Source organism: Panicum virgatum, chromosome 7N (genome assembly GCF_016808335.1).
Source record: "Panicum virgatum strain AP13 chromosome 7N, P.virgatum_v5, whole genome shotgun sequence".
Classification (NCBI taxonomy): domain Eukaryota; kingdom Viridiplantae; phylum Streptophyta; class Magnoliopsida; order Poales; family Poaceae; genus Panicum; species Panicum virgatum.
The window spans coordinates 47,949,687-47,963,440 of NC_053151.1; the positions used below are offsets into that span (position 1 = coordinate 47,949,687).

The 13,754-nt window shown below is 50.4% G+C and overlaps 2 protein-coding genes across 6 annotated transcripts; one reads left to right on the plus strand and one right to left on the minus strand.

The window, feature by feature from the left end:
• The first annotated feature begins 329 nt into the window (after nt 1-329).
• Nucleotides 330-4,068, plus strand: LOC120680550. 4 transcript variants are annotated; one of them, XM_039962049.1, is made up of 7 exons: nt 349-726; nt 1,343-1,452; nt 1,552-1,593; nt 2,226-2,390; nt 2,463-2,642; nt 2,803-3,006; nt 3,157-4,068. In XM_039962049.1, exons 1-7 carry the CDS (start codon nt 477-479, stop codon nt 3,721-3,723), a joined length of 1,518 nt encoding a protein of 505 aa, XP_039817983.1. In that variant the 5' UTR covers nt 349-476; the 3' UTR covers nt 3,724-4,068. The 4 variants fall into 4 exon arrangements, with proteins under 4 accessions (XP_039817981.1, XP_039817983.1, XP_039817980.1 ...); XM_039962048.1 differs by having other exon boundaries at nt 380-726; nt 3,097-4,068; XM_039962047.1 differs by having other exon boundaries at nt 330-726; nt 2,226-2,642.
• A 292-nt stretch (nt 4,069-4,360) lies between these two features.
• Nucleotides 4,361-7,519, minus strand: LOC120680552 (protein FATTY ACID EXPORT 2, chloroplastic-like). 2 transcript variants are annotated; one of them, XM_039962052.1, is made up of 4 exons: nt 7,238-7,519; nt 6,806-6,892; nt 4,949-5,083; nt 4,361-4,848 (listed from the first exon to the last, which is right to left on the minus strand). In XM_039962052.1, the coding sequence occupies exons 1-4, from the start codon at nt 7,488-7,490 to the stop codon at nt 4,706-4,708; spliced, it is 618 nt and encodes a 205-aa protein (XP_039817986.1). In that variant the 5' UTR covers nt 7,491-7,519; the 3' UTR covers nt 4,361-4,705. The 2 variants fall into 2 exon arrangements, with proteins under 2 accessions (XP_039817986.1, XP_039817985.1); XM_039962051.1 differs by having other exon boundaries at nt 6,806-6,908; nt 7,238-7,365.
• Nucleotides 7,520-13,754: the final 6,235 nt, after the last annotated feature.

Consider the following 13,754-nt stretch of genomic DNA (forward strand, 5'->3'; position numbering starts at 1 on the left):
AGAGCATGCTCACCGGAGCGAGCCACTGGCCGGCCAAAATGCGTCGGGGCATCGTGGGAGTAAATGGAGCGGTCGTCAGTGCGGCGCACCAGGTTCTGGAAAAACCGCGCCAATCACCGTGCGTGCGAGTGGGCGACGGTGCCAGTGGCAGTGCCAGCATCAGTGAGTACGTGCATCACTCGCTCGCGCTCTCCGCGTCAGCACAACAAGGCCAGCGAACGGAGTGTGCCCACGCTCTTCCAACGCCGACTTACTAAGCTGGGTCAAACCCCAAATTCGCCAATGCAGCCCAACCGCGGAGAGTACAGGAGCCGGACGAACAACGGACGACGACCGGAGAATACAGCCCAGTTCGGTCTCTTTGCAGCAGCCTGGATCAACCAATTTTAGCGGCCCAAATCCAACTTGTCCCGCCGAACCACCATAGCCCCTCCACCTCTTTTGCAAATCTGGATCTGGATCTGGATCAAACCTCGATGGATCGACCGAAAAAGCGGTCAGGGAGTTCCTCTCCGCCGGAGTCGCACGCCGGTTCAAGGCAGTCGACCTCGACGGAGAGAGAAGTGCGTTCTTCTCCTCAGGCTCAGTCGGCTTCAGCCTTAGGTCGAGCCAGAAAGCGACAAGGGCATTCCTGCGCGCGGGAGTTGGTCGCCGGTTCGGGAGAGCCAACCTCGACGGCGAGAGAAGCGCGTCCTTCACCCCCAGCTCCGTCGGCTGCCGTTTTAGGTAAACCTCTTACCCGCGCCATCCTCCTCAATCCTACCGACGTCAGATGGCAAATCTGGACTAGTTTAGCGAGGATAGCAAAAGAAACCCTAGGGCATCGGGTAGGGTTACAGTGGTCGCCGTGGATCTACGACTCCACATTTGATGGCGGAATGGAGAAATTGCAGATTTTGGACTCCAAACATTGTGCTTCTCATATTTACCATTAGAAACATCAACTTCGAAAATTTGGGACTCCAAACGTGTGCACAGCGACCTTGACGCTGATCCACCCTGAGCGCACTCCCAAGCCAGCAGCTCGGCCACCGGGCGCGCGCGCCGGCTCTGCATCACGCGCTGCACGCCGGCCCAAGTCACCGGCAGGATGTGCTAATTTTCTCGTCGGGATGTGCTAATTTTTTCCCTACGTTTCCCCCTTGCAATCCTCTGGTTGCCTTGCAATCCTCTGCTTGCCTGAGTTTGCTTTACTTCTTTGGGTTTGCGCATCCGAGAGGGATGCAGTGGTCGCCGAGTCTATGACTGACTTCATGTTTGATGTCTGAATGGGCTATTTTGGTACGTACGTTTTCCCTTGCAATCCTGCTTGGCTTAGTTTGCTTGCCTTCTATGTTCGCAGCTGACAGGTTGGGCCATAATGGTATCATTCTGCTGCTGTTTGAGACGCCCTCTGGCTTCGCAATTTTCAAATATTATGGCGTCCAACTCTTCCTACCAAATGCTAAGGAGGTACTTGCTTTATTCTTTCTCTATTTTCATGTTTTATAGTCATTGCTTGCTTATTCCTCTTTGTACCGACCTATTTTTTCTGTATCTTGTTTCCTGCAGAATATCTGGTCAAAGTTCATAAATAATGATAAGACACGCCTTGTCAGTGCCCTTTCTCCTCTCCTGTTTGTCGTGTCTTTAAGTTGTTTTTCACCAATTTAATCCGAGCAGCAACCTTGGACCGTCATGAGCTTATGATTGCCTCCTGTTGTATTGCAATATACCTATTTTTAGCTACACACTAGGACAAGCACTAATTATGCAAATTGCAGTAACTTGCTTTTCCTGTCCCTTTTTTTAAGGCAGTACAATTTATGCCTGAGATTGTACCTACTACCAGAGAACCATTTCAAAATACATCACATTACATATCTGAACCATATTGCAATTTTTTTTTTGTTTGGGGGGGGGGGGGGTTATGCAATGTTACATGTTCCTAGTTACACACTAGGACAAGCACTAATTATGCAAATTGCAGTAGCTTGCTTTTCCTGACACTTTGTTTACAAGGGAGTACGGTTTATGCCTGAGATTGTAGCCATTACCAGAGAACCATTTCAAAAGACATTACATTACTGATATGATCTATGTTGCAATAGTCTGATAAGTGAGGCGGCTATGTCTTCATAATTGAGAACTGAATTGCACCCTCCTGTCATGATCAAGAGCGATGCATGGCATTTCGATAATCCTTTCTTCTCCTAATGTAATCATTGTCTCTGTATCTTTCTCAGTTCATTTGGCTGAAAGAATTTAGAACATTCAATGACAAGTCCAAAGTCATTAACCATACTGGTATTAGCACTCATCTTACTGAGATGATCAAGAAGTGGCACCTTCCTGGCCAAAAGCTAGCTGTTGGAAAACTTGAGTATAAAAAGGCCATTGAAGCAAGATTGGTCAGTATAAGCTCCCTTCTTTGCTTATGTTTGTGTAACAATTTTGAGAGTTTTGCTGGGGCTTTTTTTCAGAAAATACCGTGCCTGTTTAATGATGAAGTGCTGGAGGTGATGTGGGGCCTGAAGAATCTCATGAGGAGTTTAATTCCAGAAGAAACATCAGAGCTGACTGAGGAGGACCGCCTCCAGATGAGTTATGGGATGAAAACTGTCCTGGATCGTTATGGTTTTCATGATTTCAAACCTGAGATGGTGAGGCCAATATGTGATTTCCCTAATGTCTGAATGAAATGCATTCTGCTATTCTTGCTCCCTTTCTTCTACAGTTTGCTTTCTGATAGTTTGTGTATTTTGTAGAAATTTTACGCTTCCATTTTTCTGTTTTTGATGAAGCATTTCTCATTGTATCCAGGTTAATGAACGTATTATTGAGACAGCGGGTATCTTGCATGATTGTGATTTATGTTTGAAAAAACATTCTAATTTCTTCCGTAGTCACGAACACCTTCTTTTGGAAGTGTCTCAAATCGACACTCAGGGTTGGGGTTCATGGAAACTTGCAACAGCTATCAGGATTGTATGCTGCCCCTATGTTACAACAACTGAATATGAAGAGGTAAATATTTTGTAGATGTGTTCCTGGCTTGCTGTGCATTTTATGCAGACTTGTCATTCAATTATTTAGCAAAAGCTTGTTTTTTCCCAGATATTTACAATGGAGGTACTGACAAAGTTGTTGGATGATTCTCCTGAATACGATGGCAAGATCTTGAAGCGGACCTGCCTGAGAATGTATGGAGAAATGATCCGTGGCCACAATATGAAGGCTGATGCACTAGAACATATGAAGTTATTGGTCAGGGAAGCTAAAGAAGCTTATGAAGCTGAACAAGCTAAAAAGGCATATGAAGCTGAACAAGCTACAAAGACACTTGAAGCTGATCAAGGGGAAAAGCCTGTGCATCCACATAAGTCGACTGAGAGAAGAGTACCAGATACTGAAGCTGCCATCCAAGAGATAAAGGAAGAAGTTGTCAACGGGGTGCCTGGGAATCCACATAAGTCACCCGAGGGAGGAGTACTGGATACTGAAGCTCCCATTCAGGAGGACAAGAACGTTGTCAATGGTCCCCCTGGGAATCCACATAAGTTGCCCAAGGGAGGAGTACTGGATACTGGAGCTGTCGTCCAGGAGATCAAGAAAGAAGTGCTCAGTGGCCCCCCTTTGGATCCACATAAGTTGCCTGAGGGAAGAGGACTGGATACTGGAGCTGTCATCCAGGAGATCAAGAAAGAAGTGGTCAATGGGGCCCCTGGGGGGGGATGCACATAAGTTGCCTGCGGGAGGGAGTCCTGGGTACTGAAGCTGCATTCGAGGGTCAGTTGCACACCTCGGAGCCCACGCAAGTCGACCAAGGGCAGCTTACTGGGTTCTGAAGCTGCCATCGATTGGCTCAAGAAAGAAGTCTGAAGTTTTCGCAGGACATACACCTTGAGTGCAAGTTTCCTGTTATTGTCATTACTGTTAAGATATCGATATATTTAGCTGTGATGTGTGCCAGACCCGTTACCATTTAGTGTAGAGTTTATCCTGTGGTGTTATCTGGCTCCTTATCTTTTCTATGTCCATTGCAAATCGCAGATGATATATTTATGTGTCATGTTTGGAGTCGCTTTAGAGCAGGGCTAATGGTTTAGATAGCTGCTAGCGGAATGCATCGGTCACGTCAGCTTGAGCCTTAAACAAAGCTCGTTCATACAATAGAGCTGGCTTTGGCTTTTAAGTTGGCTAATAAAGTACCTGAATTAATGCTTGCATGTAGATGCAATCTGATTAGATCAATATTTTGTGGCCATTCACTATTAGATGAGCCCCTCACGTTGGGCCTTCCAGCCATCTATGTTTTTTTTTCTTTTGAAATAAAATCGTCGGACATACGCAGAAAATACAGTACATGAAAATCAGCATCTCTGTCTGAACAACTGGCCCGGTTCACCGGAACAATAGATCGAGACCTACTAGAACTGATTTTCAAAAAGCTCGTCTTTCAGAATTCCAAAAAAAGAAATACATGCTCGTCTTTCACAACTACCGGCCACTCAGTCATGTGCTTATTGGCTATCTGTCCCACAGAGGCACTGAACATGAACTAAACTTGAGAACGGCAACTCTTAAGAACACTTGAAACATCCACCAAAAAGTGAAAGAGTTCATCGGAATTTAAAACAACAAAGGGTGCCTAAAGCGGATGAAACAGAAAACTTGATAGTGATCCCAATGCGTGGTGCAGATGGTGTGATGGAAACGGACTCTATCAAGCATGGGAGCTACGCAAGATCCCATGGAAGTAGCCTCCGACCATGACCAGGGACACGAGTGACACGACACCGGCTGGGAATATCTTCCCGGACTTCTTGAAGCGAGACCCCATCACTGACAGTAGCGCAGCCGATATGCCTAGAATGCAAAATCAAAAGGACGTCAGGTGAAAAATCCAGGTTCATAAAACTGCCAAGCAAAGGAAAGGACCAAATGACCAGAAAAAAAGATTGTGTACCTAGACCAATTGATGATGCAAAGACAGGCCTCACTGGGAATTGAGTGTGGACAAAGTACAGGACGAGAGCTGATATGCCTCCTGCAGCCAAGGATTTCTGGCTTCCACTCTTCATATATCCCATCACACCACCATCTACAAACATTAAAGGCAGAACAATCAGCTCCCATAATCTTTTGCACTTTGGCAGGAACAGTCAGCATAGAAAAAAAATTGCATCTCAAGATATATCCAGGCATAATGCAGTAAATATGCGCATCTAAAACAGGTACGTAAACACTGCACAACTTGATAGGTGGAGCTGAGGTTATGCCAGGAACCCATAACATTCGGCTAACTTCAACAAGGACAGTAAACATAAGAAAAGAAACCCCAGGTATCAGAGGCACCAAAAAGAAAGACCACCGGCTGCTATATTAAGGAATAAAAACACTTCTTTGCAGCATTAAGTCAATTCATATTAGGAGCAATATCATAACAGTGTTATTTTCCTTAGGCGTTAATGGGATTAGATAATATAAGCAAAAAGAGCATTCTGTGGCACACAGATGTAATGCACTTCTATGTTTGCGAAAACATCCCAATGTCATCTTCATTCTGATTTATCCTATTTCCAAGTCAACTTTGACCAATGCCATCAAACTGATCGTCAGAAATGTCAAGGGCAATAATCATATGTACAGTATGAAGCCAAGAAACTCCATCTAATGAGGGGCGCAATGGCTATAGTACAGTACGCAGAAGACAGTGCATGAAATAAGAATGGTGAGTAATCACCACTTCCAAAGAATTCAATTACTATCATTTGTAGATATCACCACATTGGCACACAAAGATATATAATTCTGACTTGTCACTATCCCAAAGAGAATAATGACTCAATGAGAGCCGAAAGTGAAACAAAACAATAACAAAGTTATACTAGTCAAATGGAGAGTGATAATAAGGGCACTGGTTCGTGTTGTGCCTCTAAAAACATGCAGACATTACAGGACTTGATTGGCGGAGCTGTGGTTAAGCCAGGAATATCTTTCTGCTAACTTCGATAAACATGATAAGGAACACCAAGTATCAAAGGCGCCATGTAGAAAGACCATCAGCAGCTATGTCATTGAAATAAACCACTTCTGCACTTCAATGTACAATTAAGTCACCATTTCTAGCTTGTTTGAATGCACATGATACCCTTCACGCTAGGAGCAATACTACAGTATTATCATTCCCCTTAGACTGTTATTGGAGTTAGACAACAAGCAAGCTGATCATTCTATTTTCTATGGTACACAGAGAGGTAAGTTATTTCTATATTTGCCGAAACGTACCAATTTCATTTTTATTCTGGTTTGCCCTAACTGAATTGCAACAAATGCCAATGCCATTACACTAATCCTATGTGACTCTCAGGGGCAACAAGATTTAATACTGCACAAGTGTCATCTCCGTCTAATGAGGCAACAACGTTGCGATACGCAGAATACGGAGTGCTTGTAGTAAGATTGGAGAATACACCACTTTCTAAGGAATTCAGGTACTATATTTCATTGATTGATATCACAACAGCAAGGTAGATAGTTCTGACTTATTACCATCGCGCAGACAACGTTGATAGCAGAAAAGTGAAAAGAGCTAGGCAATTGATACTTGATAGTAGTCGAATGGAGGGGGGAATATGACGCTGGAGCACAAACGCAGGACACTCCAGGATCGACCAGCCCTTCCCCTTAAATCAACCCTCAGTATGATGACTGCTTAGCTATTCGGACCAGGTTGGTTCGTAGTGATTTGTAACTGATCCCAAATAGTACAGAAAACCATACGCTTCAAATTGCAACGGATCACTCTGGGGAAATGCATTACCTCCGACGAGCGCGGCGTAGGCGAGAGTGAGCTTCTGCGACATGGATAGCCCCTGCCCCATCTTCTCTTCCTCCCCCTCCCCTTCCCCTTCCGCCTTCCGGACAGTTAGAGCGCCCCACCTAGCCAACCCGACCATAAAACCCAGGTGTTATAGTGGGAGGGGTGGTGGCTTTTATCCTCAGTCCAACATTCCCCCTACTGCGTGCGAGCCGGGCGAGCCGCGGGGCTGTGCCACCTGTTCGGTCTCAGCACTTCGGTCTCAGCAAACGCAGCTAGGGAAATCGCGCAGCGGAAATGCGTGGCCGGGAGGGATCGAACCCAGGACCTCGGCTCTGGTACCAAGTTAGACCACCTCACCTAGCCAACCCGACCATAAAACCCAGGTGTTATAGTGGGAGGGGTGGGGGCTTTTATCCTTAGTCCAACACGGACCTCCTTCCCTCGGCTCGCTGTCACCGCCGCCGCCTCCGCTCCCTCCTGCACCGTCACCGCCCCCCGATCCGCCGCCCCCGAGCTCGGGTTCCTTGGTCGCGACGGCCGCGGTGAGGAGCGAAAGCAGGGAGAGTGAGACGCCGGCGGGCGACGGGCGGAGCGGGAGCAGCAGCAGCGAGGACTGGGAGCCGGAGATTGGGGGCGGGGCGAGGGCGAGGTGCGCGAGTGGGGTCGAGGCGAGCGCGAGGGCCATGGCTGACTTTCACGTCTTCACCGTGGGCGGTGGTGACGAGGGTTTTACATGTATACGCCCCCACGTCTATACCACTAAAAAAATTTGGTGACACCTCTATATCATCGCGTTTATTCGTTTTGACGTATGTACCATTTTGGACGGAAGGAGTACTAACGGAGGGTAATGGAGCTGCGAAAAGACCATTATACCCTTAGATGCTAAAATTGCTTAAACTCTCTCCTCTCAATGACGAGCGGGCCCCACTTGTCATCTTCTTCTTCCTTACGGTTCTTTTCCTCTGTCTCCCTGACTCGCGCGCAGCGGAGGACCTCGGCGGTGCTGCGCTCGGCGTGCTGTGGGACCGCGGCCCGTGGGGACACGTGCGGGGGCGCGGCGCGGCCACGGCCCGCGGCGGCGCTGCGTGTGGCAGCAGGACAGCACCGAGCTTGCCGCCTCGGCGCCGGCGATGGCCACACCGAGGCGGAGCTTCGCGCGGCGCCATGGCCCTCTCCCTGGCTCGCGCGTGCGGCGGCGGCTCGCCCCGCTAGGGGAGGCCTGCCCGCGGCGAGGGCCCGCGCCGGCGGCAGCCCGGACGAGGCGGCGCTCGCGCCGGCGGAGGCCTGCCCGCGGCGAGGGCCCGCGCCGGTGGCAGCCCGGACGAGGCGGCGCTCGCGCCGGCGGAGGCCTGCCCGAGGCGGCGCTCCCGCGCGCAGCCGTCCTCGCCGTGTGCGCCCTGGCCGCGCGGCCGTCCCGCCCTGACCGACCTCGCCGCGGCCGCCCCAGGCATCCTCGTCGCGATGACCTGCCCGGCGGCATCCAGCGCCCGTGGCCGCGACTCGTCCGCCACGGCGCCCTGCATTCGCGGTGGCACCCTGCCCTCCACCGTTGGCGGTGCCCTGCACTCCGGCAGATGGGCGTCTCGACGCTGTCGAAGACGACGATGAATAGGGGGTCCGCGGATGGGCGTCTCGACGCTGTCGAGGACGACGACGAACAGGGGGTCCGCGAGCTCCGCGCTGGAGATGACGAGCGCCATCGGGTTTGCTGGCCGGTGATGCATCGATCTGCCTGCCTCGCCAGCCTCGCCGCAGTCCCGCCCCGGCCGCGTTGCAGCCTCGCCGCGGCCCCGACGCGGCCACCACGGCACGCGGCGGCCGGTGTCCGAGGGTGAGCGAGGGAGGGGGCGAGCAAGAGAGTGCGCGAGGGGGGCGAGCGACGGATGGTGCTGGAGGCGGCGGCTCGTGAGGATGGGCAGGCCGGGAAGATCGGGCACAGCAGGGAGGAGTCTAACGGCGACTGGGAGAAGGAGATGGAGGGTGACGAGGAGGAGATTGGGAGGGCAAAATGGTCAATTTACTAGATTAGGCCCACATGTCAGAGCTCTAAATCTGTTAATTCCTAACAGATGGTGGATGAAATGGTACAGATGTCAAAACAAAAAAACGCGATGATACAGAGGTGTCACCAAACTTTTTAGTGGTATGGACGTCGGGGTCATCTTTTGTGATGGTATACCTGTAAAACCCTCGTGGTGTGATGGGGATTTTTCTTTTTCTTTTTTGAGAGGACTAGGGAAGATGTACGTTCTTAATTTTTCTTTCATCAGACAATGATGTTATTTATTTTCTTTATAAAAATAATACATATTTTTTCCTTCTATAAAACAATTATGTTAATTAATATCCTTCTAAAATCATCAATAATACACGTCTTTCTTTTCCTTCCATAAATAATGATATCAATTACTATCCTTCCAAAAGAAAAAATGACGTGAATTATAAGTTAATGTATGTACAAAGGAAAATATGTGTATACTAAAGGAAGGTAATACGTTAAAACAGGTTTTTATTTTTCTTCCATAAACAATGATGTCAATCATTATCCTTCCAAAAAAATAACGTGAATTATGGGTCAATGAATATGCAAATGAAAGTATGTGTGTGCTAAAGGAGAATAATAGATGGGTATAAGGGTGGGTATAAGAAATTGCTGGTGTGAAAAGTAATACGGTTTTTGTGGAACACATTAACGAAATCAATCTCCCCCTCCTTTTCGTCAAACTTTTTAGTCTGACAAGTGGGGCCTCCATGAGGGGTACGGTAGGCCTAATCTTGGTGAGAAAAGATTTCAATTGTTTCAACTTTTATAGTAATAGTATAGATAGATATAGATAGATGATGGGAATTTTTCTAGGTGGTAGGTGCTGTTAGACTGCAAGTGGGGCCAGCCCAGGAAAAATGAGCGTGCTGTCTTGAGCAGGCCCGGCCCATGTTCGTTGGCGCAGCAGCGCAGGGCGCGGCGGAGCGCGTGAGATGCTGGCATGCTGCGAGGGATTAGTACCACATCGCTTGGGTGTGTTTAGTTAGTGAAAAAGTTTGAATTTGGCTACTGTAGCATATTTTGTTGTTACTTAATAATTAATGTTTAATTATGTATTAATTAATATTGTTAGATTCATCTCGTGAGAATCAGTCAGACTATGTAATTAGTTATTTTTAACTATATTTAATGCTTCATATATGTGTTTAAAAATTTGATGTCATAGGTACTGTAAAATTTTTTTGGAAACTAAACGGGGCCTTAGCCATGTGCGGTGCGAACCGCGGGAGAGGAACATAACGAGGGCTAGGGCTACCTTGTTGAAGCACACAGCTGTGCGTTCTTTCGCTTTTTACTAAAGTGTGCGCTCCGCGGGGTATTTAACTATTTGCCATTCTTATGGATGGCACCTCTTCAAAAACCATCCTTATTTTGGCTTCTACATATTTGCCACTCCTCTAAACTAAAGTCTACATATTTATCACTTTTGCTGATGTGGCACGCCAAGTCACCACGCCAGCATGAATCGGCTATATAAAATGACCATAATATCCTTTCCTTATCCAGACACATGACTCTCTTTCTCTTTCCATCGCCTGACTGGTGGGACCCACTCAAATTCTTCTCCCCTCCCTCGTCTTCTTCCCTCTGTCTGCGGCCATCGACGAGCTGTCCCCCCATCCCTTAAGCACTAGCTACTCGCTCGCTCGGTCCGATACAGAGAGCTCGAGCTCATGCAGCCATGGCGGCTCCCCTGCTTCTCCTGCTGCTGCAGCCAAGTCGCTCCCCTCGGCGCAGTACCTGGCGGCGGTCGCTGCGCGGGGGTCGAGGGTGTCCCGGGAGTGCGCCGTGTGCCTGCTCGAGTTCGCGGACGGTGACAAGCTCCGCGCGCTGTCGTTGTGCGCGCACGCCTTCCACGCCGACTGCATCGACGTTTTTCTCCGCGCGCACGCTTCATGCCCGCTCTGCCGCGCCGCCGTCGCGCTCCCGCCGCCTGTCGTGTCACCGCTCCACCGCGCGGCGCGGCGGGTGAGACCCAGCCTCGATGACCTCCTCTTCTTCCACCCGGTCCCGCCAGCCCCGCCCGACGGCGCAGCGCCTGAGATCGCGCCGGCCAACCCCGCACGAGATCGCGCCGGCCCCACAAGAGATCGCACGAGAAAGCGCCAGCCCAGCACGAGATCGCACGACAGCGCCCGAGATCGCGCCGGCCCCGCACGACGGTGCCACCTCCCGCGGCCGCAGCTTCTGGAGCAAGCGCTGGCCGTCTCGTTCGGCGGGGGCGGAAGCTCTGCGGCCGGCTCGGTCGCCACCCGCGCCTTCTCCTTCCGCTCATACCGCTCCGAGGGACACCTCTCTCACCAGCTTCATGACCTCGCGGCCCCGGTCCTCGAGCACATCCACGACGCGCCCCTCGCCGTCGAGGAATTGGAGCACCGTGTGCATCCGCGTGGCGGCCCTCCGAGTGAGCATCTTGAGCGTTAGCGGGAACTTGAAGTACACCGTCCGGAGCCACGGCCGCTTGGCGAACGCCTCATGCACCGACGTCCTGCAGCAGTCGATGGCTGGTGGTGAGGTGGTGGCCGAGGGCGCGGAGAGGGCGAGTTGGCTGGGTGTAACATCCCGAAAATATGCCCAAATAAATCACCCGCTAAAAATATTATTTTCCAAAATCTTTTTCATCGCTGAGTTCAAATCATCCCAAATCCTTTTCTATTCGAGATCCTGCTTTTCCCAAAAAATTTCACGGCAATCCGCCGTCCCGACACCAGTACCAATCGCCGTTCTTTCCCCTTTCCCTTTCTCTCGTTCCGCGTGCTCGTCGCTGACCGGCCGAACGCCGCAGCGCGCGCGTGGCCGACCACCGCCGCGAATCCCGCCGACAGATCTCTCTCTCTCTCTCTTTTTTTCTTTTTCTTTTTTTCCTTTTTCCTTTTTCCTTTTCTTTTTCTCCCTCCTTCCCTTTCTTCCTTCTCCCTCCTCCTTTCTTCCTCCACGCGCTGCACGCCGAGCTCTCTGCTCGACGCCGAGTGCCCCCACGCCGGCCCCCCTTTCCCCAGCACCGAGCCTCCCCTGGACGTGCTTCACCCGCTTGCGACCGCCTTCTGCTCGCCTCGTTCCATCCCGCGTGCTGCCGTACCCCCTTGCTGCCTCGGCGCGCAGCACAGCCGAGCCGAGCTCGGCGACGCGGCGCCCCTCCATTGGCTGCCGTCCCTCCCACTTGCACTGCCCCTCCGTCCTCTCGTCTTCTCACCGTCGCATCCACACCACAGCACCGCTAGACGACACTCGCAAGTAGCCGGAGCTGCCCCCACGCCATTGAAGGCGAGCTGCAAGCCTGCCGATCCGCCGGCCACCGGCGCCCCCCTGTCCCGCGCCCCTCCCTGCCTATAAAAGGGACCCTCGACATCGCCCTCGCTCCAACAACCCCGGCCGCCACCACCAGCGCCCCACCCCCTGCCCACAGCGCCGCCACCACCACCATAGCCGCCGCCTCCCGCCGGCCATCGTGGAGCCACCTCCTCACTCCGCCCCAGCCCAAGGTAAGGAGGGGAATCGATTGCCCTTGGCCTCCTCTCTGTTTTCCCCCACTCCCCGGCCTCCCTCTCGCCCAGGGCCGCCTGCCCCAAGGCCGCCGGCGCCCCCCTGCGCCCCTCCCTGTCCCACGCGACGGGAGGAGGAAGAAAGGGGCGACTTTGCCCAGAGGCCCCTCCCTTTGATGAAATTCTATTAAGAGCCCTCCCACCTCTCTAGTCCTTTTAACAAAGAAGCCTTCCTTTCTCCCTTTTTTTAGAAACTAACCCTTCCACTATACAAAATATTTATAAATAGACCCCTATCCTTTCTAGTTCAACCTAGATATTCCTAGAAATTGTGACCAAGTCCTTTCCTCTCCTGAGAATAATTATAAATAGGCCCTTGAAACTCCGTTCAGTCCTAACCACTCCTTCGACCTGTCATCTCATGCGCTAAACATTCCCCGATTGACCTGAAACTTTACCACGCCATTTCTAATATAATTTCGGTCATGCCATTATAAAACCACCCAAAAATATTACTCCTATCTCCATATCTTAATTTTTCCCGATTCGAGCTCAACGATAAAACCTTTATTTCTTTTTCTTTATTGTGTACTTGTTGTGTGCGCTGTAGACTACGGTGTGAACGAGGAAGAACCCGTCGATGAGCAGTACCGCGAGCAGGTGTGCGAGGACCAGTACCGCGACCCTGAACCCGAGGGACGGTACTTCGATCAGGACTTCCCGGAAGGCTTTGTGAACGGCAAGTTCAATCCCATCCTTCGATGCATATTTTGTTCCAATTTTATAAGCACAACCTATTGGCCTATTTTTTTTAAAGCTGCATATTATTTTACTGCTAAAACATGGTTGGATAGCCACCCCTTGATTTGTTATAACCATTCCTTGACCACCTAGATTGATGTCTACATATGATTCGTTTCGTGTGGATGTTAATCACCGCTAGAATTGCTTAGGACCTTATACGTTTTACTACACACCAAATATGATTGTTTATAAAGGAAAAGGTGTGAGTGTGTGGGAAGGGAAAAGGTGGATTTATTGAAAAATAAAAGACATGCTTAGATGAGATGGATGGTGATTCCTGTGTGGGATGCCAAATGGTGTGCTCGTACCTATGTGGTTGAGCAAGGTTGGGAGATATCCATCTTGTCACCAATAAGGACCGAGTTGATGTGTCATCTTGCCTGACTCAACTATCGTGCAAACCACTCGACCGTTGTGTGTGGCAACGGCTTAGCATAAACCCCACTAGTTAGTCTGATAGCCATCAGGAGGGCTGAGAGCAACGGGTGATCAAGGAGAAGGGATAAGCTCTGTGTGACTTATGCCCCGGTTAAACCTCATTGATATGTCAATGACCCCTTGGTGGATCCCGTGGTGGCTAGTCAGGTCTAGCTAAGGTGGGTAATGGCTTTGTTGG